Source organism: Cnephaeus nilssonii, assembly GCF_951640355.1.
Source record: "Cnephaeus nilssonii genome assembly, chromosome: 6".
NCBI lineage: Eukaryota > Metazoa > Chordata > Mammalia > Chiroptera > Vespertilionidae > Cnephaeus > Cnephaeus nilssonii.
In genome coordinates this window covers 66,339,039-66,366,958 of record NC_137077.1, presented here as the reverse complement: position 1 = coordinate 66,366,958, position 27,920 = coordinate 66,339,039, and the positions used below count along the sequence as shown (strand labels likewise).

At 43.4% G+C, this 27,920-nt stretch overlaps 1 protein-coding gene across 1 annotated transcript in view; it reads right to left on the bottom strand.

Annotated features, from left to right (window-relative positions):
- Positions 1-11,076: 11,076 nt before the first annotated feature.
- LGR5 (leucine rich repeat containing G protein-coupled receptor 5) overlaps positions 11,077-27,920 on the bottom strand; it is a 151,249-nt gene continuing 134,405 nt past the window's right edge. The window contains exons 14-18 of the mRNA XM_079775192.1: positions 18,901-18,972; positions 17,981-18,106; positions 16,696-16,841; positions 14,983-15,066; positions 11,077-13,750 (exon numbers count right to left, since the gene is read on the bottom strand). Coding sequence (XP_079631318.1) covers positions 12,660-13,750; positions 14,983-15,066; positions 16,696-16,841; positions 17,981-18,106; positions 18,901-18,972 — 1,519 coding nt within the window. The 3' untranslated portion in view covers positions 11,077-12,659. The remainder of the gene's footprint in view (positions 13,751-14,982; positions 15,067-16,695; positions 16,842-17,980; positions 18,107-18,900; positions 18,973-27,920) is intronic.

The window sequence follows — 27,920 nt, the reverse complement described above, 5'->3', positions numbered from 1 at the left end:
ATGAACTTTGTTGATGGATGTGGTATATTGTGGGTATTTTATCAACCCCATTTTATGGATGAGCACTCTGAGGAAGGGAAGTAAAGAAACTTGCCCAAGGTCACACAACTGTGAAGGGTTAGAGCTGGGATTTGAACTTGGGCCACCTGACCTATGAATCTGAATGTTCAACCACTATGTTGTATTCCTCCTCAAAGGAACCACTCAATGCCTATTTACTAAATGATTGAATTAATCTAAATGTGCACTACACAAATTGTAGAAAAATGTAAACAAAGGATGGAAATCTCTACAATGTTCTATAAATATTTCTCTTAGTCAATGCTTTAGCCAACATTTTCACTCATTTTTCTTTAATTTGAATATAAATTTTCTCCTGTCTACCTCCACCACTCTGCTTTTGTCTACTCTCAGGATTACTACTTTTCTTTTTTTGTCTCCTCTTTCTCCCTTGCCCTAGGGGTGATAGCTCAATTCCCCATTAAGACCAAGCTCCTGTGGGCAGTAGAATGCAGTCCTTCTCTGACTTGAGCTTACATCAGAATCCCCTGGCTCATTAAAACACACACAGCTGGGCTCCATCTCCAGAGTTTTGATTCAGTAGGTCTGGAGTAAAGCCTGAGAATGTGAATTTCTAACAGTTTCCTAGGAACCACACTTTCAAAATCATTAACGTAGTTGCTCACCGAAATGCCTCTAAGAATGATAGATCTTATTAGTGAGTTTGGGAGAGGCATCTGGCCTGCTTGGGTAACCCCTATTACCTTTTTAAAAAAATTTGGAAGTAGGCCCGGCCAGTGTGGTTCAATGGTTGAGCATCAACCTATGAACTAGGACAGTGGTTGGCAAACTCATTAGTCAACAGAGCCAAATATCAACAGTACAACGATTGAAATTTCTTTTGAGAGCCAAATTTTTTAAACTTAAACTTCTTCTAACGCCACTTCTTCAAAATAGACTTGCCCAGGCCGTGGTATTTTGTGGAAGAGCCACACTCAAGGGGCCAAAGAGCTGCATGTGGCTCGAGAGCCGTTGTTTGTCAACCACTGAACTAGGAGGTCATGGTTCGATTCCTGATCAGGGCACATGCCTGGGTTGCAAGCTTGATCCCCAGTGGGGGCTGTGCTGGAGGCAGCCAATCAATGATTCTCTCTCATCATTGATGTTTCTATCTCTCTCTCCTTCTCCCTCTCGGAAATCAATAAAAATATTTTAAAAAATAAAGCTTTAACAAATTTTTTGGAACTAGGAACCATCAATTCTGCTGCTCCATGGAGTAACTATAGAGAGCCTGGTCTCCATGTGGGGAGGCTGTGGTCAGCCAATGCTGCAGAGCCTTAGAAAAGAATATGGCTAACTCTGGAAAGCTCACTTGCTGAGGTATTTAAATCACAGTCTGCAATGTTAAGTTTGTGATTAGAAAATGTGCTAGGTTGATCATATCTGCCTTATTTTTTTTCCTCACTTAGTTAGAATTCAGGCCAAGAGAAAGGGTGCTGTTTATTGGAACCCTTCAAATCCAATATGAGGTTTGAGCCTTCAGCAATGTTGTATTTTGACCTTGGCAGATTACTGAGGTTTATAGAGGCTGTGTCCGCAGATGAATGTATGTTTTTATACAGACTGCACGGGTATTAAACAAGTCTGGATCATTTGAAAGCTGAGAAAAGACCAGGTCTCTTAGGATACATGGCATCACAGAGTCTTCTAGAGATCAAATCTCCTGTCCCCATTGTTCCCAGGAAGGAATTGTGATTTGGGGGGGCGGAGGAATGCTATGTGAAGTTGGGAATAAAACTGCCTAGATACTCAGCTGATATCCTCCCCTGAGGGGACAGCCATATTTCTGGTTGCTCACAGCCCTTCTGGTTAAACCTAAAGAACTGAATTAAAAGAAGAAAACATAGTGAAGAGTATGGGGAGAAATCATGTTCTCCCTCCTGATGTTCCTTCCATGTGAGGGAGCTCCTGGAAGCATTCCATCCTCACACTGACTTCCTGTGGAGAGGATCAACGACCTATCTTAATAGAATTTTGGACAGTGGAGGTAGGCATTTTAATTGGAAAGGGCTTGCTTGTGAGTGGCAATAACCTCAACAAAAAGCCCTTCGCACTAGCTTGAGTGAAAAAGGGGGTCAGTTGAAGACAAATAACAATCAACATCATGGAGATCTCTAAGAACAAGACAAAAAGCATGACCAGGCCACCCAGGAGATGGAACTTTTCAGAAAGTCAATTTTTCATGGAACTGCTTGCCTCCTCTTCTTTCTGCTTGCTACATCTTTTTTTCTTTTCTTCTCTACAGAGTGGCTATTTCTGCTTCACAAACTTAAAAAAAAATCTGGTAGATGCTTTTTAAAATTTTTAGTTGATTTTAAAGAGAAATAGACACACACAGACTTATTGATTTGTTGTTCCACTTATTTATGCATTCATTGGTTGATTCTCTTATGTGCCCTGCCTGAGACGATGCTCTAATCAACTGAGCTATCTGGCCAGGCCCTCTCAAAACTTAAATGTACATATAATTTTGGCTTTTCATGGTGTCAGTGCTAGCCAAAATTCTGTTTGATCTTTCAGTTTAAGCACCCATCCCATCATCATCTGACTTAGACTGTCTTAGTGACCTAATTCCAAGTCCTTTGGCAAGAGTATCTGATTGATCTGGTTTAAGCCAAGGAGAATTTAATAGGAGTTGTGGCTGGGAAGCAATTACAAATATGGGGCATGACTGGGCTGGACAAGTACGTACCTCCAATCTGTCTCCCTTGGTTAAGGAAAATTAAAATTAGTCACATATACAGAACAGGCCAATCAAGAGCTTACAGACTTCTAAAAGATCCTTACCCGTGATTGCCTGCAGAGGGAGGTGACCCTGGTTGGTTCCTTAAGCATAGATGGTCAGGGTTTTGACCATGTGACCCTGACTTCCCCCTCTCACCACCGTCAGTAAATGAATCAGATGGAGTCATGTGACCAAGAGATAGCCTATCCATTGTCTGGGCAGTGACCTGAGATGGCCTATCCCCCAAAGCCTTACCCCACAGGAACAATGAACAATCTAATTCTTTCTCTTCTAGAGTTGGAGTGGAAGCTACAGAAAAGGGCAAGGCAATAGTAGTAAGTGAGGGTTCTAAAGGTGAAACCTTGGGGAGGTTTGGTCCCTTTGAGGGGACAGTGGGCTAAAGTCATGAATAACACCAAGTTATAAATAAAGCTATGAGTTAGAGAAAAGTTACAGAATAGAGATGGTCAATTGGTAGCAATAGAAGTTGTTGAAGGGGTGAGAATTTCACGGAAACAGCATGAAAGCATGCACCACCCCCCCCCCAAAAAAAAAAAAAAAGAAAGCATGCACCCACATGCATGAGTACAACCCTTCAAGCTGGTGGGGGCAGTGTTATGGTTTGGGCATGTTTTCCTGGCATGATTTGGGCCCTTTAATTCGTGTGGAACAACGTCTGAATAGCACAATATACCTAAGTATCGTTGCTGATCAAGTTCATCCTATCATGTTGATGGGGTATCCCAATGGAGATGGCTTCTTCCAACAAGACAATGTGCCATGCCAGGGTGCTAATATTGTGCAGGAGTGGTTTCAAGAACATGAGGGAGACTTTACCTTGCTTAGGTGGCCCCCACAATCACCAGATCTCAATCCAATTGAGCATTTGTGGGACAAAGTTAAAAGAGCCATCAGGCAGCTGGTTCCACAACCATCAAATCTCACAGAACTGGACAGTGCTATTCATCAGGCATGGTGTCAGATTCCTCGCATCATCTTTCAACATCTCGTGGAGTCAATGCCAAGAAGAATCGCCACGGTATTGAAGGCAAAAGGTGGCCCAACGAAGTACTGATGGGGTGGTCATAATAATTTGGCCACTCAGTGCATGTGTGTGTGTGTGTGTGTGTGTGTGTATGTATACATACTAGTGGCCCGGTGCATCAAATTCATGCACGGGGGGTTGGGGGTGTCCCTCAGCCGGCCTGCACCCTCTCCAATCTGGGACCCCTAGGGGGATGTCCAACTGCCGGGATCGGGCCTAAACCGGCAGTCAGACATCCCTCTTGCAATCTGGGACCGTTGGCTCCTAACCGCTCACATGCCTGCCTGCTTGCCTGCCTGCCTGATTGCCCCTAACCACTCTGCCTGTCGGCCTGATCAAACCCAACTGCCCCCCCACCCCTGCTAGCCTGATTGCTCCCAACTGCCCACCCCAGCTGGCCTGATTACATCCAATTGCCTGCCCCTGCTGGCCTGATCGCTCCCAACTGCCCCCCTGCTGGCCTGCTCGCCCCTGACTGCCCCTCCCGATGGCCTGCTTGCCCCCAACTGACACCCCCACCGGCCAGCTCACCCCCAACTGCCCCCCCCCGCTGGCCTGCTGGTCCCCCAACTGCCCCCCATCAGCCTTCTCGCCCCGACTGCCCCCCTGCCAGCCAGTTTGCCCCCGACTGCCCCCCTGCCAGCCTGCTTGCCCCCAACTACCCCCCCTGCCAGCCTTCTCACCCCCAACTCCCCCCCTCTGCTGGCCTGCTCGCCCCCGACTGCCCCCCTGCTGGCCTGCTCGCCCCTAACTGCTCCCCCCTGCTGACCTGCTTGCCCCCAACTGCCCTCCCCTGCCAGTCTGTTTGCCCCTAACCGCCTCTGCCTCAGCCCCACCACCATGGCTTTGTCTGGAAGGTCTCCTGGTCTAATTAACATATTACCCTTTTATTAGTATAGATATTGATTTCAGAGAGTAAGGGAGAGAGATAGAAACATCAATGATGAGAGACAAGCATTAATTGGCTGTCTCCTGGGGATCAAACCCACAACCAGAGCATGTGCCCTAACCAGGAATCGAACTGTGACATCCTGGTCAATAGGTCGATGCTCACAACTGAGCCACAACTGCCAGCTAAACTTTCCTTTATAGTTTGAGTTCTTACCTCTGAATTCTCTTTGCTGAACTCAAGAACCAAGGTCCAATTTCGATGCCAACACTGCCAGTAACAATATAACCTTGGAGAGTTGATAGTGTTTCTTCAGTAGCTTTAGGGAAGAATCAGAGGTGGTCAAGAGCTGAAGTCTCTAAGAAGGGGCAAATTTAAGGCACAAGTCTTTATCTTTCATCATCACTGAATGGACTGATCGAATGCCCACCAGTCATGACACACAGCTATGTGCTCTAGTTTTCATGATGTTGATTTAAGATTTTACTGCCTTTGTCCAGCTGGTGTGGCTCAGTGGTTGAGCACTGACCCATGAACCAGGAGGTCACAGTTTGATTCCGGTCAGGGCACATGTCTGGGTTTCGGGCTCGGTCCCCATTAGGGGAGGCAACCGATCAATGATTCTCTTATCGATGTTTTTATCTCTCCCTTTCCCTTCCTCTCAGAAATCAATAAAAACAAAACAAAACTTGGCCAATATTTTAAAAAAAAGATTTTACTGCCTTTCTCAGAAATTGACTAAATCTCTAAAATTTCTTTTACAATTCTGACGCTGATTCCAATGTGTGGTTCCTCCCACCACCTCTTCAGATGCCAATTGCAAGTCCCAGGTTGTTACCTGTGCATCTGACAAACTGGATGCAGATGGATGTTCCAAAGACCCCCTCCTTGGGTTCCATTAATTTGCTAGAGTGGCTCACAGAACTCAGAGAAACATTTTACTTACTAGATTATCACGTGATTGTAAAAAGGATATAGCTCAGAAACAAACCGATGGAAGAGATGCATAAGGCAAAGTATGGGGAAAGGGCAGGGAGCTTCCATGCCCTCTCCAAACGTGTCGCTTCTCTCATCTCCACATGTTCACCAACCAGGAAGCTCTTCAAACCCTCTCCTTTAGTTTTTTATGGAGGCTTCATTACATAGGCATGAATGGTTAAAGCTTGGCTAACGGTGATTAAACTCAATCTCCAGCTCCTCTCCCCTTCCTGGAGGTTGGGGGTGGGATGGCTTGGATGGAGGAGGGGGTGAGACTGAAAGTTCCAACCTCCAATCCAGGGTTGGTTCCCTGGCAATCCTTAGGTGACCTTGGGACCTCCCAAAATTCACCTCATTAGCATAACAAGAGACACCTTCCAGGCTCTCATCACTTTGAAAATTCAAAGGATTTTAGGAGCTCTGTGCCATGAACGGGGACCAAAACCAAATATGTATTTTTTATTATCAATCACAACATCACACCTTCCAGGAAGACTAACACAATAATTCATTTAAATCATTGAGAATTGGTCTATCATTTGACCTGGCTTCTCACTCACTATAATGGACTTTGATATCCAAGACATCTGATGAATGAATCTTGCTTAGATTAAACTCAACTCTGTCTTTCTGAATCATTCACCAACTAGTTCTTGTTCACGGAAAGAGCAATTCATCTTATTCCATGACTGCCTTTCAAGTTCTATTAAATAAAACCCGTTTTAATCCTAGCTCCTCACCTTTGACCTTAGATGTCACCTATCACTTTCACTCTCAATTTCTTCATCTGCAAAATGGCACCTCCTGCTTTGCTCATGTCATAGGGTTGTTGAGAAAGGGCAAAACCAGTAACCATTTATTAAATACTAGAGGCCCTGTGCACAAATTCGTGCATGGGTGGGGTCCCTCAGCCTGGCCAGGGATCAGGGCCGATTGGGGCAATAGGGGAGGGACCGCAGGAGGTTGGCTGTGGGAGCACACTGGCCACCAGGGAGCAGCTCCTGCATTGAGCATCTGCCCCCTGGTGGTCAGTGTGTCATCATAGTAACCAGTCGACCGGTTGTAATGGTCACTTAGGCTTTTATATATATAGATTTACTGTGTTCCAGGTGTTGTGGTAAGAACTTTATACACACTGAGTTATTAATACTCCCACCCCTATGAGACTGGTGGTATTTTCACAGAGGAGACAGTTGAAGCTGGGTAGGTAGTAAGGAGGTAATAAAACTAGGATTTGAACGCAGGTCTGTCTGGTAGCAAACCCTTGGGCTTAACCATTTTACTCTTTGGTCTGCTATGGACTGGTATTTAAGAAGGCACTAAGTAAATTTCAATTATTCAAATATTTCAAATGTTTTCCTTTAGACTTTTTTTCCTCAGGTGAAACATTTCGGTTTTTCTCAATTACTTCTTGGTGAGTTATTATTTCCCTACCCAATATCATTAGACTCATTGTCCTCATGGAGTGGCATGTTTGTCATGTCCCACTTAAAATGTAGTAACCAGCCCTGGCTGGTTTGGCTCAGTGGATAGAGCGTCAGCCTTCGGACTGAAGGATCCCAGGTTCGATTCCAGCCAAAGGCACATGCCTGAGTTGCGGGCTCAATCCCCAGTGAGGGGCAGGCAGGAGGCAGCTAACCAATGATTCCCTCTCATCATTGATGTTTCTATCTCTCTCTCCCTCTTCCTTCCTCTCTGAAATAAATAAAAATATAAAAAAAAATAAAAAAATAAAAAAAATGTAGTAACCAGAACAGAAGTCATGTCCTCAGGTGACTAGAGTTGGAGAGACCCATATTCCACAATGCTTCCCGGCTCATCACATCTATTTTCCACCCGTTTCTGAATCCAGATAAGCTAAAGCTTTGTTATTCTCTCACCCAATTGGCTTCAAGGGCCAAACATGCTAGAACAAGTGTTTGAGACGAATGAGTCAGTGTAGAATCTGAGTTCCATATCTTCAGAAATGTTCACAAAAAGGACATTGAAGCAGGGGTGTGGTTACAGAACCCCCAACCACTTCACTTACAGGGAAACGCTGCCCTAACCTAACTGTACTTCAGGGCCTCTGTAGCCCAAGGGAGAAAATTGTTGGTGTTTCGTGGCTTGGAGGGAGATACTCTCTTTTCCTGACAAAGTTGACTGTAAAATAAAATTTCTGAATTCTAAAGAGCACAAATGGAGCTAGAATGAGCCCCGTGAGCCCCATTGAAGCTAATAGGCCCCTGAGCTACAAGTAATGATCAGATTAACAAAACCCGCAAGACTGTTATTTTTTTCAGATATTAGAGCTTTTTTAGTTCTAAATGAACAGGGTGTTGCTAATTTTTTTAAAAAATATATTTTATTGATTTTTTACAGAGAGGAAGAGAGAGGGATAGAGAGCCAGAAACATCGATGAGAGAGGAACATCGATCAGCTGCCTCTTGCACACCCCCTACTGGGGATGTGCCCGCAACCAAGGTACATGTCTTGACCGGAATCGAACCTGGGACCCTTGAGTCCGCAGGCCGACGCTCTATCCACTGAGCCAAACCGGTTTCGGCGGGTGTTGCTAATTTTATTACCTTTTACTGCCATGTTTTTCTACTTTTGGCCAAAATAAAATGAGAACATATTTTCTATTTCGTATAAGAATGGTTTCCCCCAGTAACGCTTGTGAGAAAAAAACATGTGTTATAACCACTTAATATATTTTTACATTAAAATGCCACTCAAAACAGTTTGTTGTAGGTGACATATGAATAGAGGGGCTAAAAATGGTGAGTTTTGTTGATGGAACTGGTTGAATGCTAAAGCAAAGGTAGCTCCTTTTTAAATAAGATCTTAGTTTAGCAGGTGCCTTTCCTGAGAGATCTTTCTTGACCTCCGTATCTAAAGTAACATGCCTATCACGGTCATGCCATTTAGATTCCTTTTCTTCATCTTTCCTTCAGGATTTCATTATTTATATTTTCTTATTGTCTATCTCTTGTTCACTGGAATGCAAAGTCCAGACCTTGTCTTGTTATCCATAACTGCCCATAATAGGCACACAATGTGTGTTGATGAATGAGTCCATTTTTGAAAGCATTAAAAAATTATTAACCACTTACTCTAGGCTAGCCCACCAGTTTATGTTCTTTAGATTTGTGTGTTTTTTTTGTCTTTGCTGCTCATTAGTCAGTCCATGTTTATTATATATCTTTTCTCCTTCTCACTATAGATTTATTTACTTGTGGGTGTAATTCCAGTCATTCTGATTTACTGTATTGTAGTGGAGAGCCTTTAGTAGACACTTAATAGAGCAGTGTTTGGTGTGAGGTGTAGTATAACTAGGTTTTCCTAACAGAGCAATAGAGTTTAGGGATTTTTAAATAAATAAATTTGAGTGGATTTGTTTTTTTCCCCTTTAAATATTATTTAAAAATATTTTTATTAATTTCAGAGAAGATGGGAGAGGTAGAGAGATAGAAACATCAATGATGAGAGAGAATCATTGATTGGCTGCCTCCTGGGGATAGAGCCTGCAACCCAGGCATGTGCCCTGATCGGGAATCGAACTGTAACCTCCTGGTTCATAGGTCAATGCTCAACCACTGAGCCACACCAGCCGGGCTAGAAAAGTATTTAACTGACTTATTTTCTTGAGTGCGAGAGAAAGGGGTGGGCTTCTGGGATATGTTCCTAACTTGGGGCACCCAAAAGCAAATATGTTGAGAGGAAAAACTGAAATCTATTGCTACCTGGCCTAAGAGGAGTTAGATTAAGAGGAATGAGACTGTGTTATAGCCCTTGTTTCAGCTGAAGACAAACCAAGTGTCGACTGTACAATAGGACTCCATTGGATGCCTGTTAACTAGGTGAGATTGAGGCATGTGGTTATACTAGTATCTGATGGATGGTGGGAAACTCAGTGCTAGGTGCCCTGAGGGACCTTAGTAAATATGGGTTGATCCTAATAATAATGCTAGGCCTCCAACCAGTACTTGATGGTTTCATTTTCTAACCTGTAAGAGGAGATCAGGAAACACTGCTGAAGCTGGGAGGGTCTGGCCCAAAGTGTTTATAAAAATCATTTCATATCTTACGTTTTGGGGAATAGAAACCGAAGGGGAACAGTGTATTTCCTTATGCCCTGGGAGTTTCATGTCCTTATGTTTTGACCTTGACATGGTCATGGAATATGGTGTGGCTTTTTTTTTTTTTTTTTTTTTTTTTGGTGCTGAATAATATCTTTCTTTTTTTCTTTTAAAAAATCTTTATTGTTGACAGTATTACATAAATAATATTTTTAAAATTTATTTTAATTTTTATTGAATTTATTGGGATGACATTGGTTAATAAAATTATATAGGTTTCAAGTGTAAAATTTTATAATATATCATCTGTAGTTATATATATACTAGAGGCCCAGTGAACGAAAATTTGTGCACTTGGGGGGGAGGGGAGGTCCCTCAGCCTGGCCTGTGCCCTCTTGCAGTCTGGGACCCCTCGGGGGATGTCCGCCTGCCAGCTTAGGCTTGCTCCCCAGGGGATTGGGTCTAAGCTGGCAGTCAGACATCCCTCTGGCAGCCCGGGAGCCCTTGGGGGATGTCTGACTAAAGGCTTAGGCCCACTGGGGAGCGGGCCTAAGCCGTTAGTTGGACATCCTTAACACTGCTGCTGTGTTGAGTGTCTGCCCCCTGGTGGTCAGTGCGCATCATAGCGACCGGTCATTCCACATATTAGGGTCAATTTACATATTACCCTTTTATTATATAGGATACAATGTATATAATTTTAATTTTTTTATTTTGCGAGTACGCTTATTAAAGCTGGGGACAGTGAAACAAAGGGCTTAGGGTAGAAGCAGCCACAGGAGACCTAGGTGAGGCTGCTTTGGCTCTTCAGAAACGTTACAGGAGAGAAGTGAGCCAAGGTGGGTCTGCTGTCACCTCACTAGAGAATAAGAGAAAAAAGCAATACGTTTTCTTTAAAGGAAAATTTTATAGAGAAACCATATTCATATTAAATAATTTTAAGGTTGATTTGGTATTTATATATTTCTTTCTATTTTTTTCTTTTCACATTGCACAAGAAATAGGTTCTGGCTATGAAATCCAAACTATTCCTGGGACAATCAGCTTCACCGAGTCATTTGTCATGACAAATGGCTTATCAATCACAGTTAAAACAGTCCAGGATTTGGTAAAGACATTTTTTTTTTCATTCTTGTGAAAGATTTACTTCTTAAGGTAAGTCCAAAATATCTAACATATTGAGGTGTAAATACTTAGACAGCAAGTGTACTTTACACATCAAAAGTCAAAAACATTTAGGAGACCACATATTTGCCTATGGGCTCAATAAAAGATTTAAAAATATTTTCTTTTATAGTCACACATTTTATTACAAATTTCTTTATTTTGTACCCAATAGAAAAGCAAATTTGGAATCTATTTACAAGTACTATACATTTACATATATTATATACAGTTAATGAATTTAAAGAAAATGGGCAGAGAAACAATATATATGGAAGAATATGCCACTGTACATGGTTTATTATCATGGTCCTTTGTATTACTGAATCTTTACTGTAGTAATAAATACAGTTCTATATTTACACATATTATAAAACATCTCATAAATGTATTTCTTTCACTTCCAAGTTAAAACATCTGATCAAAATAAACATGCTTATATAAAAATAAATCTACCTAACAGTCTTTTGGTTTGAATGTATTGAAGCTAATGTAGTATAATAAAGTTACGAATTAATCCTTTGACCTTTAGTATTTAATAATCTTGCCTCTTAAAATACCTAACACATGTATTAAATATGGAATAAGCAGAGAAGTCATGTTCCTGACATCAAATGAGTTGATCCAAAGACAACACAGCTAAAACCAAGCTAAATAAACAGGGTAATATGTTACCAAGTCTCTGTTGAGTCCAAAGTGATTTCAGACATTGTTGCTAGAGCTACTAGAGATGCATGTGTGAGAAGTTATGTCAGTGGATTTTATTTAAGTCATGTCTGCATTTGATCATTACCTTAAGATACACATCAGTTTGAATCAACTGATAAAACCTCTTTCGAAAAATGTGCCCTCGCCCAGGAGAAAGAAAAAAAAGAAATCCCAGGTTGCTTACCATATTCACTAAGTGTGTCCATTGCCGGCAATGGACTTTTCTTCTGAGTTTTGGGCGCCAAGGAGTTAGAATGAATTCAGCAAGGCATACCTCACCTGGAGAGGATTGCCTTCACGGCAAATTTAAGAATTTTAGTTCATCTTCCTCTCAAAATATTTGTAAGCAGTTTTATTCCACTGAGGATGGAACCATCTAGTGCTGATAGATAAAACCCGGCATTTCTAAAAATGATGTGAATGTGAGCAAATTAATAATGCCTTACGTTATCCATTCACTGGGCCGGGGGCCGGGGGCGGGGGGGGGGGGTGGTAATTGGTGACACGGAAGGATCCTTTTTGAGGAAAGGCAAAGGAGAACTAACACATCTCCACGTGGCCATTAAAATGAAATCCTGTTGGTTCCAACTTTACTTGGTACCATAGGCCACTTAAAACCCTTATTTTCCTAATACTCCCAACCATCTTTTCCTCTTTTGAGGAGTTGGGGGGTTGAAAAACTGTTTTGTGAGTAACGGTCGTCCCCCCCCCCCCCCTCTTAGAGTGGTGCTTTTAAAAAGAATTCAATTGAAATAATGGAGAATCTCTTTTGACAATGTCAATCTGCTTAAATAAAATATGGGCTTCCCTAAACAGCGTGACTGACCTATCTCTTTGCTGAACAAATTACACAAGCAGCCTTTAGACTTATTTTTTCACTCCCGTCTCAATAGATTTTTCCCACTGAGAGTTTTTTTTTTTTTTTTTTTTTTAAATCAAGTTTCAACTCTGTTTGGTTACTGCTCAGATATACCCGACCTCACATTTTGGGGTTTTTCCATTTTTGGAGACTTCTTCTCTCGCACTTCCTCAGAGACAGGGGACAAATGCCACGGCTGACAGATGGCAGCTTTCCGTCACCGGGTAGGCGGCGGCGGGCGGCCCGGGGTCGGGAGGCAGGTCGTAGGCGAGGCCGGCGCCGGCGAAGGTCGCCAGGGCCTGGGTGGAGCCGCAGGACTGTTTCTCCGCGTCCTCCGGGTCAATCAGCATCAGGCTCGCGCGCCGGGACCGGGTCCAGAAGGGGGCTCGCTTTCCCAGGCTCCCCAGGTCCTCCTTAAAATGGGGGTTGAGGAGGATGTAGAGGAGCGGGTTGAGGCAGGCGGGCAGCGGGCCGACCACCAGGAGGATAAAGGTGACGACTTCGGGGCCGAGGAAGGTGAGGCGCAGCAGGGCGGAGAGGGACAGGAAGGCCACGGGGCAGTAAAGCAGGCAGTTGGTGAAGAGCAGCAGGGCGACGTGCTTCGCCATGGCGCAGCCCGCCCTGCTCTCCGGGTCCCCCTTCTCCAGGCCGCAGTAGAGCCTGGCGTAGGCGGCCGTCATGACGAGGAAGCACAGCGAGTTGAGCAGGACCAGAGCGACCGCGAAGCCCGCGGCGCGGGGCTCCCCGACGGGCAGCGGCAGGCAGAGCGGGGAGGCGCCGTACCCGCCGCCGCCGCCCAGCAGGGGCACCGCGGCGACCGCCAGCGCCAGCCCCGCGCTCAGCAGGACGGCCGCCTTCAGGCCCGAGAAGGCTCTCGCGTCGAATTTCGCGGAGCCTTTCCCCGACAGCCCGCGCTCCAGGGCCGCCAGCGTCAGCAGGAACACGGACGACTCGGCGGCGAACGTGGACAAGAACCCCACGGCCCGGCAGCCCGGCCCCTGCTCCCACCGCGCGCCGTGCCGCGCGAAGCTGCCGAAGGTGGCCGCGTCCACGCCGGCCAGCACGGCGCTGGCGACCCCCGCGAGCAGGTTCGCCGCCGCGATCAGCCCGACGAGCAGTTTGACGGGGGAGATGCACAGCGGGGCCCGGAACACCGTGGACGTCACCAAGGCGTTGCAGGGGAGGGCCAGCAGGGCGACGGCCCACACTCCGATCCTGACCAGCCAGCTCCCGAACAGGTCCTCGCAGAGTCTGAAGGGGCCTGGGAGTGCAAGGAAGAAAAACAAAAAACACAACTGGGTGTGAAATGGCAGCTTACACCTTTTGCCAAATTGCCTCTTTGTTTCTCTTATTACGAGACCGAAAGAGAGTGGCCAATAGCAGCCGCAGGGACACACTGTTTCCTTGTGGCCCTTTCTTCAAGCAAGGCCAAGGTGGCGCTGGGGGTCAGCGCACCAAGCACTCATGTTTTATTTTCTTTTAAATATATTTTATTGATTTTTTACAGAGAGGAAGAGAGAGGGATAGAGAGTTAGGAACATCGATGAGAGAGAAACATCGATCAGCTGCCTCCTGCACACCCCCTACTGGGGATGTGCCCGCAACCAAGGTACATGCCCTTGACCAGAATCGAACCTGGGACCCTTGAGTCCGCAGACCCACGCTCTATCCACTGAGCCAAACCGGTTTCGGCCAAGCACTCACGTTTTCAAGCTGCACACAGACACGGAGCTGGGGAATGGAAAGCACTTTCCTGAAGGTCCCCAGGAGACAGCCGTGCTGGGCCAGGTAAAAAGCCAGGTCTCTGGGGCTTTTCATTATGGTCCTCCCCCTCCCCTCCACCCTCCCAGCCCCCCGCGCTTCCAGAATGCTTCAAGAAGATTCTGTAAGCAGAGAGGGGGATCCGAGGGAAATCCTCCATAATATTAGAGGAGGAAGCATGAATAAGATGAAGGCATGTTTCTTGAACATCTTGTCTTGGGCTTAGAATGGCACTGGATGTTGGAGAGCAAGGGACATTCCAATTGTTGGAAATAAAATGTTAACCTTCCCAGCTGTCTTTTTTTTTTTCAACTGGTCCATCCTGTTTCTGGGAATGGGACAATTTATGAAGTCCACACATACAGATATTTTTTACTTGTATGTGTAAGCCATTATTTGTTTTAACCAAATGGCTATTTAGGGAAGACTTAAAAGAAACCCCTTTCAAAAATCAGGGATTACCGGAAGCAAGGTGATCGCCTACTAGCTTAGGCTAAATGGATAATACGTTAAAAGTTACATGTGCTTCTCGTTACAGTTTCCATTAACCTGAATCAGAAGTCTCCCACGAAAATCTTGCTTATGAATGGAGACCAACTCCAATCCATGGGGAGGGACACTGAGGAGGCGCAAAGGTGGCACAGATTTTGCTTTGAAGTGTAGCCACACGTCACTGCCGGCTTCAGAGTCAGTGGTGGGGATTGCTGCGGAGGCCGCTCTGGCCTTGCTCACCTGGGGAAGGGGAGCATTGCACCGAATGAAGGGCTTTCAGGTCTTCCTCAAAGTCAAGCAGCAAATCTTCAAGATCACGCTCATCTGCGGGAATGAGAAGTGCTGGAATGATTAGTCCTATCTCTCTTGCCAGGGGACCAAACTCCAGGGAGGAGGCTCCTGGATTGCCCTTGAACATGCTGGGTCACAAAGGAGACGGGCCGTCAGACATCCTGCTCTTTTCTGGGCTCTGGCTCTCTTCAGAGTCAACTATAAAGTTGCCTTTGGGTGTCCTACTCAAGCTACTATGTGATATAGTATCCCAGCAAAACTGGGGGAAGGGAAATAACTTCGGACTCCTGGTTATAACATCTACTAGTGAGCTCTCTCCTTTTGTTCTTGTCCCCTGGAGCTCACGATGTCCCCAAATTGCACAGACCTAAATTAGATATATATATATTTTTACTTATATGTAAAACTATTATTTGTTCTAACCAAATAGCTTTAATAAAATTGGGCCTTTCCAGTGGAAGAACCACTTTATCCAATTTTCTAACACTTAGATTAGCTATAGTGCAAATGTTCTGGGCTGGGTTCTCTGATGGTGCTTGGTTTAGGTAATCCATGACACAGGAATTTTCTGATCTAACACACTTTCCCAAAGATGCGGATTTCATTGATCTGGCGAGGGCGGCATGAGTCTTTTTAGAAAGCCTCCATGTGATTCCTGGCCCAGGGTTGAGAATCACTTCCTTGAAAATAAACTCCATGAAGAACCTTGTGTCTCTTGCTCATTGTGTACATCTAGGGCCTAGAACAGGGCCTGGCACATAGTAGGCACTCTAATTGTTTTACTTTATTTTCTTAAGAGCAAAAACTAAAAAGCAAGAACGAATGCAAGGCCCATACTGTGGCCTAAAACAAAAAGGAGGAGGGGCAAAAATCTCAGCTCCTTAAACCCGTGTGCGGGAGGAAATGTGAGGGTTATGTGCAGACAGACTGAATCATACTTGCGTGGGAATCAACAAATCACTCAGGCCCAGGGGAAGAAAAGCCGGTCTGTTCAGACTCTGCGCAAACATGCAAGGTTGGCAGGGGCGGGGACCTGGGGGCTGCCCAGAGCGCTTCCTCATCACCACAGGTGTGGTGTGAGGTGCATTGTTGTCTCTTTAGGTAAGGTCTTACTTCAAGGAAAGCCAAGTGCTTCACAGACATGATCTCATCTCACCTTCCCGACAGATACCCGTGTGCGGGGAGGAGGGGAGAATGTTTTGGAAGTAGTTAGATAAGAGGTTGGGTTCTTAAAGCCCTTCCTGCCGAAATACGGAGGCGTCTAAAATGCCTATGTCCGCCCCGTGAGAACGGGAACAGAGTCTGTCTTCTGGAGAAAAGAGCCCAGAAGCATGTTTGAGAAACATAGCCACAAAGGCGAAGCCCCTTTAAAAGCTTACGGAAACGTCAACGTGAATATTAATAATTACCCCATTTTTATACAATATATGCTAAGGAAGATGTAATACACGTAAGAATTAAAAATTCACGTACAGAAAAGATGAAGTTTTAGAATGAATGCCCAAGGAACTTCCTCTTTCTCCGGGAGTCTCTAAAAGTGGGATGGACTCCCAACTTGCTGGGCTGGTTACATAGGGAAGTGTCTGGAGTTCAGATGATCTGTCTGAGGACTTTTCGAGACCCTTCTAGACACAATTTCATCACCGGAACAGCTGGTCTTACCTTGAATTTGAAACATTCCAGCGTCTTTCTTATGAAGATCATCTGTACTGCTGTTGTCACCTTTATTCCACTGATTAGAAATTTTATAGACATTTTCACACACTCCAAATGCACAGCACTGGTAAGCATAAGGCATTTCTATAACCCTGAATAAAACCAAAGAAAAAACATACACTTAAAGAAGTGAATTGTAAAATAGTGTTCGTCTTCTTTCACTCAATAACTCTGATTTTGGGTTTTAGCATTAATAAATAATCTAAAATATTAACTATGTGCACAGAGGTCTTATTACAGTGCTATTTATAATAACAATGGAGTTATTAAAATTATTGCTATGAAATGTTAATAATTGCTGAGGTTGAGTGACAGGTATATTATTTCCTCTATTTTTGTGTTTAAAAACTTCCATAATAAAAAGGTTAAAAAATGACTGCTAGGAAAATTGTAGCACCATTAAAAGGTGCTTATGGGCCTGGCCATGGTGGCTCAGTGGTTGAGCGTCAACCTATGAACCAGGAGGTCAGGGTATATTTCCGGGTTGTGGGCTCAATCCCCAGTAGGGGGTGTGCAGGAGGCAGCCAATCAATGATTTTCTCTCATCATTGATGTTTTTATCTCTCCCTCCCTCTCCCTTCCTCTCTGAAATCAATAAAAATATATGTTTTTTTAAAAAGGTGTTTATGGTATGAGAATATATTAAGTGATGAAAACATAAAAGTTTGTATATGTACTGATTCTAACAATTAAAAATACATTGGAAACAGAGTCTAGGAAGAAATAACATAAACATTTGTTTAGGGGGTACTTTTTTAGCATATATTGTATTTTATGTATATAAATAATCTCTCAAGGGACTTCTTTACTGATAACAAGCATAACAGGTTTTAAAGAGCATTACTTCCTCAAGCAAATATTAACTTCATAAATTTTGTTAGAACATATACACAGGCTAGAGGTATTTAAAAATGTAAACAGCAGTACATAATGTTATAATGTTATTTAATTATATGTCCAAGTTTATATCCAGTGGATCAATGCTTTTCAAATCTTTCCATGAACTCAGTGATTCTGGGAGGCTCCTTTGAGAAACAGGAAATGTGGTCAGGAAGACCCACTCTCCCACCTCGGGGCTGGTCCTGACAATGCCCCAGGGGGAGGGGCCTGGAGGGCATGAAATGCAATTCAGAAGTGTCCCATGACCTCATAAATTTTGAAAACCACTGTAACACGTCTGCTATTTCACATGACCACAAATGTATCTTATTAGTTTTAATGACAAACTCACTTGAGTTCTGGAAAGTTTTCAGATGATATCAAGCTCTGTAAGGCATGATTTCCTGTTAATTTTAAGTGAGTTAAACCATGTAACCCAGTTACAGGAAAAGACGACAGGCGGTTGGACGATAGGTCCCTGCAAAACATCAAACAACAATGGGCTTTTAGTCTGTGTTAGCAAAGAACATTTACATCAAAAAGCAACCTAAAGATTATTACACTGTCCCATAAAAACTTCTAAGCTGGGTTCTCACTTGTTATGGTAAAAGTAACCATTTTCCCAACTCCCTGTAACCATTTTGGTTACTTTTTACAGTCAGAATTACAGGGGGGGGGGGGGGGGGGGAGTGTTTTAATCACATCCAAATTGGAGTTTCTATATTCAGCTTAGTTTTGCTAAAGGGGGGATATACCAAATGAAGTGGCAGGTGCTGCATCTAATTTGAAAAGTGATGCTGACTGGATTAAGTTAGGGATGAGGGGGAAAATGTTGTTGGGTATGTATTTTCCTCCTTCTCCTCTTAACTTCTGTCTGACCAATTCCTTCTTTCTCTATTAGAGAAGGGAGATGGAGGGAGGAAAGAGCAAGAGGTGGAAAGGGAGGCAGAAAAAGAGACAAAGGCTTTCTATTAGTCAAGATGGCCAACTCTAAAACGAAAGCCCTTTAGAACTGAATTGATAGCTATTCCATTCCACCTGATCGCTCAGCAAAAATGGAAAATTTCACCTCAGTAATGAGAACAGCTGTCACCCAGATCTTCAGTTATGCACATAAAGGCCCACATGGCCTTGGAGCGGTAGGGGGCTCCTCTCTGGTCTGATACAGCTCTAGTGTGGGGAACACTGAGGGCTGGGCAATCTGTGCACTGCGGGGTTAGATGGCCCTTAATTATGAAAAGACCAGCCATAGACAAGTAATAAAATACTCACAGCTTTCTTAGAGATGGCAAAGTAGAAAATGCACTGGGGTGAATAATGGCAATTTTGTTCCAAGCTAAATTCCTGTTTAAAAGAAAAAGTGAGAGGATTACGTTAAAAAAAAAAATGACCTTGTGAGGTTTTACCATGTATATTTATTCTAACAAAAATTAATTTTCATTCAGGACAGGAATAATTAACTTATAAAATCACCCTTCAGATAAAGATATTAATAGTATAAAATGATTAAACAGAGAACTTTAAAGCAACCTTGTTTAAATTAATCAAGAAAAATTATTCAAGTGAATATTTCAGTTTTCCCTGTCTTCTTGCTAAAAAGTTGACTTTAACATGGTTGCAAATTTTATTAGGGCATTTCTAAGATTAGTGGGGGTAGGAGAATGGGAAGACACAAAGGTACTTCCTTTGACAAGCAGGTACATTTTAAGTTAAAAAATGCCCCTGGGTATGTAATGAAATTCAACCAGCATTTGTCTACATTGCCCATGTATTCCAGGCCTTAAGAGAAACAGAGATTCTTTAAAAAAAAATTGCTAGTAAAGGAGACAGACATTTAAATTCTTAACTGGGGAACGAATAAAAGAGGGTCTGCATATGCTGGAAATAAAATCCTTTGATAACAAAGAAAATCTATAATTTATGGAGAAATAAAATTCCCTCACTCCTCCCATATATATATATATATATATATATATATATATATATATATATAATTAAATATAGATAATTTCACAGGAATAAGAATGTCCACATTTAAAAAGAGGAGCAATGAACTTGAATTTTTTTTTAAATGCCTAACTAAAAAGGTAACAAAAGTGTAGACATTTGAATAAATTGAAAGTTATCAGAGATCCAAGCTGGCACCTCCTCCCAGGACCAAACTGAAATTACAACTAACTTATAGAGCAATCAACCTGAAGAACCAACAGAAGGCTAGCTGAACAGACGTCTTATAACCAAGGACTTACAGAAGAATCCACATTGAGCCTGGTAGGGAGGAGGGAGACACGAAAAGGGCTGGCCCCGCTGCCACTGGTGGCGGCTGAGAGTCTGGAGGGATATCTCAGTTGTGGGCGCTTCCCCCTTAAGAGCAACGGTCTCAACCCCATGCCAGTCTCCCCAGCCTGGAGCACCAGAGCTGGAAAGAGGAGCCCATTATAATATGTGGCTGTGAAAATCAGGAAGAGATAGGAATCTGCTAGAAAACCAGGGGTCCTCTTAAAGGACTAGTGCACAAAATCTCATTTGCAGCCACTCACCCTGGGCTCTGGCAGAGGGAAGGCGACTGAGAGGGTTTGTAGCTTCAGGAAGAAGGCTAAAGGTACAGCTGCTCTGGTCCCTTTAGTGAGTCCTCACCCACACCACATACTGACACCATCTTTCCTGGGTCGAGCACTCCTCTCCATACAGCATCAGCCTAAGGGAATGCACTAGCCCCACCTTCCCGACTCCCTGTGACCTTGCAGTTCCAAGCTCTCTCCCTGAGAAGGAGTCTGCTGGCTGCTGCCAGTCTGGGCTCATGGTGCAGACTTTCTTGGAGGTCTCTTAAGGAGGTTCGGTGGACTCAGGGTGTCAGAGACAAACAGGAAAAGTCTAAGTTGTGTGACTCTAGAGTGAGGATCATTTTCCTCCCATGGGAGATCCACTGGCCTCATCCTTCCAGCTCACTGTGGGCCTGCACTGTGGAGGAGTCAGCTGGGTGCCGCCATCCTGGGCCCATGGTGCAGCCTTTCTTAGAAGGCTCTCGAGGAAGTCGGGGCAGGCTCAGGGGTGGCAGAGACAAGGGCCATTGTTCTCTTGCGCGCTGGCACCACCATTTCTGTGCAGAGACCTCCCTCGACACGACCAAGTATTGGTCTGTTTGAACCTGATGATCTCTGCTGGCCTCATCCTGACGACTCCCTGAGACCCTACCTTACCATAAAGCTCTGCAAAACCCTGGTGGGTGGCAGCTAGACTTCGTATACTTTGAAACATTTTCTGAGTGGCCTCAGACCCAGCACTGGAGCCAAGTTTGAATCTGTATCAACCTGGTGAATACCACTCGCTCCTACCTGGTGACTCACTGAGAACCCACCTCATGCAATTCACATACCGCCAGAGGCCCTTTCAGTGACTGAGCCTAACAGATGGAGGCAGATTTCAGGGTTTCGTGGGCCTTTTGATGACCTGCCCCAGGCTTGGTGCTGGTAGAAACTGGCCTTGGTGTGTACTTTGGCCTCTCCCATTTGTACCCAAGCCCAGTAGAGACAGCCACTAACTGTGGGTCACTCTGTAGCTCCAAACAGGTAGCTTAGGACTCTTTACAGGCAGCATCTGACATTGACCTACACCAGAATCCTTCCTAAGAGGCCCTAGAACCAATACAACTAGTGGTGGGCTTCAGACCACATCAGAGCACGACCCAATGAGTTCCACCAGTGGCACACCCACAGCGAGATCTTGGTAGGCACAAGCCCCTGATGGAGCAAATTCTACTTCCTGGGGTCAGCCCCTGTAGTTAGGGTCAATCCTCACAGTCAGCCAGCCTGGGGGTTGACCCCACCCTTGAATGGGGCAAGAGCAACGAAGACTTAAGTACAATAAGAGGGCTCACATAATCCATACAAGGGACATTCCTGGAGCACCTAGTTCAGGGAGATTGCGCCACTGAGCCCCACAAGACCCCTACTACATAAGGCCACCATATCAAGACTGGGAGACACAGAAGATCTACCTAATACAGTAGGTCCTTGGGTTACGTTGGAGATCCATTCCTACTGCATGGCATAACGAGATTTTTGCCGTAAGTTGGAACCCACCTACATCACCTACGTCACTCATATGGAGCACATACACAGCAATAATGAAGTGAAACAGTAAAAAAAAAAAAAATTAAAAGAAAGGTAACAATTCCTGACGTTTACTTGTGGTAAATAAATAATAAAAAACATAAAGCACATATGTACATATGTCAAAATGACGGAACATTTTTAAAAAATAAATAAATGGGAGATGGCAACATAACGATGTAACCCCAGGACTGCCTGTACACAGAAACAAATACAGAGAGGCAGCCAACGTGGGAAGACAAAGAAACATGCCTCATGTGAAAGAACAGGAGAAATCCCCAGAAAAAGGATGAAATGAAATGGAGGAAAGCAATCCACCAGATATATAGTTCAAAACAATGGTTATAAGGATGCTCAGGGAACTTCGTGGAAGAATGAATGAATACAGTGAGAACTTAAATGAAGAGACAGTAAGCATTAAAAGGGACAAAGAAACCATAAAACAGAAGCAGCCAGAAATGAAGAATAAAATATCTGAAATGAGTGCTCGCTTCGGCAGCACATATACTAAAATTGGAACGATACAGAGAAGATTAGCATGGCCCCTGCGCAAGGATGACACGCAAATTCGTGAAGTGTTCCATATTTAAAAAAAAAAATCTGAAATGAAGAATACAATAGAAAGGATTAATAGTAGGTTAGATTAATCAGAGGATCAAATCAGTGATTTGGAAGACAAGGTAGCAGAAAACAATCAGAGCAGCAAAAAGGAAAAGAAATTTTAAAAAATGGGGATATTTTAATGGATCACTGGAACAATATCAAGTGTAACAACATCTGCATCATAGGGGAACCAAAATGAGAAAAGAGAGAGCAAGGGATTGAGAACTTATTTGAAGAAATAATGACTGAGAACTTCCCAGAAGGCTATTATTTAAAACTAGAGGCCCAGTGCACGGATTCGTGCACATTGAAAGGAAATTAATTAGAAGGTGGCTGGCGGAGTGGGACTGGGGTGAGACAGGCCAGAAATGTCCTGGAGCCAACCTCCCGCTGTCCTTCCCTGGCCAGCTGCACCTGGGGTGATGCAGGGGCTTGAAGGGCGTCTGCAGAGTGAGCGGGGTCCCTCTGGTAGGTGGGGTCCCTCAGCCTGGCCTGCAGGGATTGGGCTGAAACCAGCAGTCCAACATCCCCCGAGGGGTCCCAGAGTGCAAGAGGGCACTCTGCAAAGTTGCTGGCACTTGGCAGCTCCTGTATTGAGCATCTGCCCCCTGGTGGTAAGTGCATGTCATACCTACTGGCTGGTCAGCCAGTCTCTTAATCTTTTATATATATAGACTAGAGGCCTGGTGCATGAAATTTGTGCACAGAGGTGGGGGGGTCCCTCAGCCCGGCCTGCACCCTCTCCAATCCGGGACCCCTCGGGGGGTGTCTGACTGCTGGTTTAGGCCTGCTCTCGCAGGCAGTCAGATATCCCTCTCTCAGTCTAGGACCACTGGCTCCTAATCACTCACCTGCCTGCCTGATCGCCCCTAACCCTTCTGCCTGCCTGCCTGATCACCCCTCACCACCTCTGCCTACTGGCCTGATCTCCCCCTAACTGCTCCCCTGCTGGCCTGATTGCCCCCTAACCACTCCCCTTCTGGCCTGGTCACCCCCTAACCACTCCTCTGCAGGCCTAATCTCCCCCTAACCGCTCCCCTTTTGGCCTGATCACCCCCTAACCACTCCCCTGCCTACTTGATTGCCCCTAACCACCTCTGCCTTGCCCCCACCACTGTGGCTTTGTCTGGAAGGACATCCGGAATGATGTCCGAAAGGTCGTTTGGCTGTCCGGTATAATTAGCATATTATGCTTTTATTAGTATAGATTGAAGGAGAAATAAAGAGCTTCCCAGAAAATAAAAAGCTAAAGGACTTCATTACCATCAAACCAGTATTATATGAAATGTTAGAGAATGCTGTAACAGAAAGAAAAAAAGAAAAACATAATTATAAAGAATAAAATGATAAGAATGTATCTATCAATAATCACTTTAAATGTGAAGGACTAAATGTTCCAATAAAAAGACACAGAGTAACTGAACAGATGAGAAAACAAGACCTATTTATATGCTGTCTGCAAAAGACCAATCTCAGAAAAAAGACACAGATTGAAGGTAAAGAGATGGAAATTTCATGCATTGGAAATGAAAAGAAAAGCTGGGATAGTAATACTTATATAAGACACAATAAACTTTAAAACAAACACTATAAGAGACAAAGACAGAGATTTTTAAGTGATAAAGGGATCAATCCAATAAAAGGATATAACCCTTGTAAACATTTACACACCCAACATAGATGTATCTAAATATATAAAGCAAAACTTGATGAACATCATGGGAGAGATCGACAGTAATACAGTCATAATAGAGGATTTTAACACCTCGTTGACATCAACGCATAGAGCATTCTCAGCCTTCGAACTAGTTGTCTTAAGAGATGCCTATCACTTCATGCTGGCTTGAAAGATGGAATGCAAAATCCCTGGGGACTGATTTATGTATTCCTGTCCCTCTGATTCATCACCTTGACAATATAGCATTGAACATTATGACATAATAGAAAACAATTGAACCACTAAATTACTCTGGGCAAGGTATCCTAAATAGGGACTAAGGTACTATCAAGAAAATGTTTGGTATTTCAAAATAAGTGGATTTTTGATGACTGTAGGGTTTTCTCTGGCTTTTGACAGAATACCTATGCGTTCTGTTTGATTGGCAAAGAGCCCAAGTTCTTGCCTTGAAAGAAAGCAACTCAGAGTATCACCACCATCACCTACTCAGTCAACATCATATATTTATTGAGAACCACTGAGTGCAAAGTGTGTTACACTATACATGCTAAGAAAACATATCTTTCTCTTCAAGCGAACAAATAAAGGATGAATCCAAACAAATGGAAATACTCATTTTTCCCCCCCAGTCACTTATTTGAACACAATGCAAATAGACAGGCATAGGGTGTATGGAGGGAGATCATTACAAGGTCTACAAATGGGCACATCTTTGCACCCAGGTACTGATTCTAGAAATTGTCTCAGAGTACTCTACATTTTAGAATGGCATTGAAAAAAATAAAATAAAATAAAAATGGCATTGAAATCCTGCAGGGACTGTAGAAAAGGACATAGGATACACCATTTGTTTAGAAGAGCATCTCAATTTGATACTGATGAGGCAGCATCTATGTTCATGTCTAACCTGCTCATCTATTGCCTATTCTCATAATGATATGCTCAGCAACTTCTTCTGTGGTCCACCTAAAGTTTTCAGGGAGGAGTGTGGTGTGATCTAAACAGCTTTACGCAATCTAAGTTTTTCAGAGCTTGTGAGCTTGGGGGGCTGATAAATGATGCTGTGACATCCCAGATGAAGTTGGTTGCAAACACCACATCAGAATGCCTTCTAGAAGTCCAACCAAAAAAATCTGCCTAAACCTCTGCGGATTACTATTCTAAGGCATAAAAAGAAGAGAATTGGTTGTTTGAAATTAGTTTAGGATTTTCAAACTTGAAATAAATGTTTGTCTTTGTGGTTCCCTAGCTATGGGAATACTCAATTGAATTGTTCCTGCCTTGCAGATAAAAAGTGATTAGTCTCATGAGTCATGAATGTTTATAAATAGCTTTTTTTATAGCTCTAGGAAATTGAGGCCCCTCTATTGTGGTGGTGTCAGGAGTGTTTTAAAAACAATTCCTTGAATTTAATTGTTCAGCACTATACTTTAGTGAACAATGCACACAGCCTTGCCCTTAAGAATTTACAATCTAGTAGCAATCCAGATAGATATATAAATAATTTGTTATAAAATAGAATAACAAATGAGAGCCCCCTCTTCAAATCTTAATGATTATGATCTACATATTACTTTACAAAAAGAAAAATTTATTGCCACATTGTCCACCTTGCATATTCTGATTCCTCACTACTGCCTACTCAAAAAGAGTGTTAATCAGGTAGAGATTTTAAGGTATCACAAACACCCTCTTAAGTTCTGCATGGAAGATGCTTATCACATCTATTATCTGAGCCTCTATTTTAGCTAACATATAATTCCCCTGATGGCTCCTATTTGCCACATGCAATAGTATTAAAATACTGGCGTTTCTAGTGAACCATGATTGTCCTCTAGCAACGTGATGAATGACCCCATAACTTCTCATTTTGGTCTTTAAACCTCGCAGGACTTCATGTTGACTTTGCAGTGCTGCTAAGAAGGCACTCCTCCCCAGGGGAAGTCAAGCAGACAGCCCGTCACTGTTAACAGACTCCCTGGGGGCTTTTTGGAGGTCTCAGCTACTAGCCTTTCCTGATATTCTTCCAAATGCAGCACAGGAAATAATGAACTGGGGGATGTCAATTTCTTTTCTGTTCCTAAAGGCTAACCTATGGATGATTCTGTTTGCAGAACCCTAAACAAATTCACCTCAAACAGATGTCATGATAATTTTTCTGTGAACACGAGACTTTGCAATCTCATTGATCATTTGTGTTTCTTTCAAATGAAAGAGCGAAAGAAAGAAAGAGAGAAAGAAAGGAAAAGCAAAAGAAAAGAAGAGGCCCAAAGAAGTCAATTGTTTAGGCTGAGGGCACAATGTTTAGAGAAACTAAAGCATATATGCATAACCCATGGACACAGGCATAAGGCCTGGGGCTGGGGCGGGAGTGGATTAGAAGGGGTCAATGGGGGGAAAAGGGGAACATGTGTAATACTTTCAACAATAAAGATTTTTTAAAAAGACACATTCTTAGTAGAGGAAAATCTTGTTATAAGTCCCTCTCTACTCAACTAATATAACATTTTTAGAAAACTACAAAAAATGCTCAAACAGTTCTCTTAAAAAAAAAAGATTGTTATTTCTATAGCCACAGGTGTGCAACAAGTTCACTTTTGAACAAAACAAAGAGGGGGGGTGTAAGGAGGAAAGAGGGGTTCCAAACAGAGATATTATACAAATTTGTTCCTTATTTCTGAAGGAGGAAATACAGTTGCTGCATAGGCAATCATCTTGATGAGTAAACTTGTATAAAGTACCTGTTTTGTGCTCGTCACAATTCCAGGGCTCATGAAGATGCAATAATACATGAACTATCATAGTCCTTGACTGGGTGTTTTTATACTGCCCTCACTATTTTTATGTATGTTTGAGGGTTATCATAATAAAAATATTTACTGATAACCAGATTCCAATATTACATGCCTGGAAGAAAATGGATATATGGGATATCTACCCATAATATAAAATTATATATTACACGAATATGTAATATTGGTAGATATGGATCTACCTGCAAGTGGTGGGGTGGGAGGAGAAAACATGCTGGCTTGGGATAAAATGACAATAAAAAAGGGGTTCAAACGTGGGACTTGGTGACATGACTATGGATCTTCAGAAACTTTCCTGAATGTAGCTGGTGACCCCTTCCCAAATGGACACATCTATCTGAATTATAATACCCTCAACTCCACCTACTTTATCAAGAGAATCAGCAATTGCTCCAAGCAGGTCTGGCTTTAAATAATAGGTCATAGAAACAACCTAGTGAGTTCCTGTTGGTCACTGACCAAATGAGCTCCTAATAGAAACATCAACTCATAGTGACGAAGGAAAAGAGAGCGAGGGGAAAAAAACAGAGAGAGAGGAAGAGAAAAAACAACAAGACAAAACAAGATGAGAAGAAAGAACCTGTTTTAGGCTGCGATAATCAGCCTAAATCTTTGGGCCTCTTCTTTTCTTTTGCTTTTCCTTTCTTTCTCTCTTTCTTTCTTTCGCTCTTTCATTTGAAAGAAACACAAATGATCAATGAGATTGCAAAGTCTCGTGTTCACAGAAAAATTATCATGACATCTGTTTGAGGTGAATTTGTTTAGGGTTCTGCAAACAGAATCATCCATAGGTTAGCCTCTAATCAGAGAGAGGGAGAGATGGACAGAACCGCCCTGGCGCTCGGTCTCTGTGCAGACGTGCCTAACGCAGCAGGAGCCAGCGCATCTCTTCCAACAAAATGTTCCACTGAGGTTTTCTGACACGAGACTCACTTTCTCCCTGAAATCCAAAGAACTCAGTGGAATGATTCTTTGTGATCTGGTTGAACCCTTTTGAGAGAAAAACGTCACCTATGAGACTGCAAGATGCCAACTGTCACCCTCGCCTGTGCTAATCAAAGGTAAGCACTTTGGCTCCGAGATTTT